Source organism: Mesitornis unicolor, unplaced genomic scaffold (assembly GCF_000695765.1).
Source record: "Mesitornis unicolor isolate BGI_N332 unplaced genomic scaffold, ASM69576v1 scaffold30665, whole genome shotgun sequence".
NCBI classification, from domain to species: domain Eukaryota; kingdom Metazoa; phylum Chordata; class Aves; order Mesitornithiformes; family Mesitornithidae; genus Mesitornis; species Mesitornis unicolor.
In genome coordinates this window covers 1-281 of record NW_010185294.1, presented here as the reverse complement: position 1 = coordinate 281, position 281 = coordinate 1, and the positions used below count along the sequence as shown (strand labels likewise).

Here is a 281-nt window from a genome sequence, read left to right as displayed (position 1 = left end):
CCCCCCCAGCCCTTATTTCAGCGCCAAACCACCCCCCTTCAAATTAAAGTCCTACGAGGACCTGGTGCAGCGCTTGGAGCCGGTGATCATGGAGCTGGAGCGGCAGGAGAACGTCTTGGTCATCTGCCACCAAGCGGTCATGCGTTGTTTGCTGGCTTATTTCCTGGATAAAAGCGCGGGTGAGGCGTTTTTCGGGACGGTTGGGGACGTTTTAGGGATGTCCCCAAACTCCTCAAACCGCCCCCTTTTCTCCCCCCCCCCAAGATGAGCTGCCCTACCTC

General features: G+C 58.0%; 1 protein-coding gene across 1 annotated transcript in view; it reads left to right on the top strand.

Annotated features, from left to right (window-relative positions):
- The window catches only part of LOC104540876 (6-phosphofructo-2-kinase/fructose-2,6-bisphosphatase-like), a gene marked incomplete at both ends in the record, with an annotated part of 657 nt that extends 379 nt beyond the window's left edge, over positions 1-278 (top strand). The window contains 2 exons of the mRNA XM_010184792.1: positions 7-179; positions 265-278. Of these exons, the coding sequence (XP_010183094.1) occupies positions 7-179; positions 265-278 (187 nt within the window). The remainder of the gene's footprint in view (positions 1-6; positions 180-264) is intronic.
- Positions 279-281: the final 3 nt, after the last annotated feature.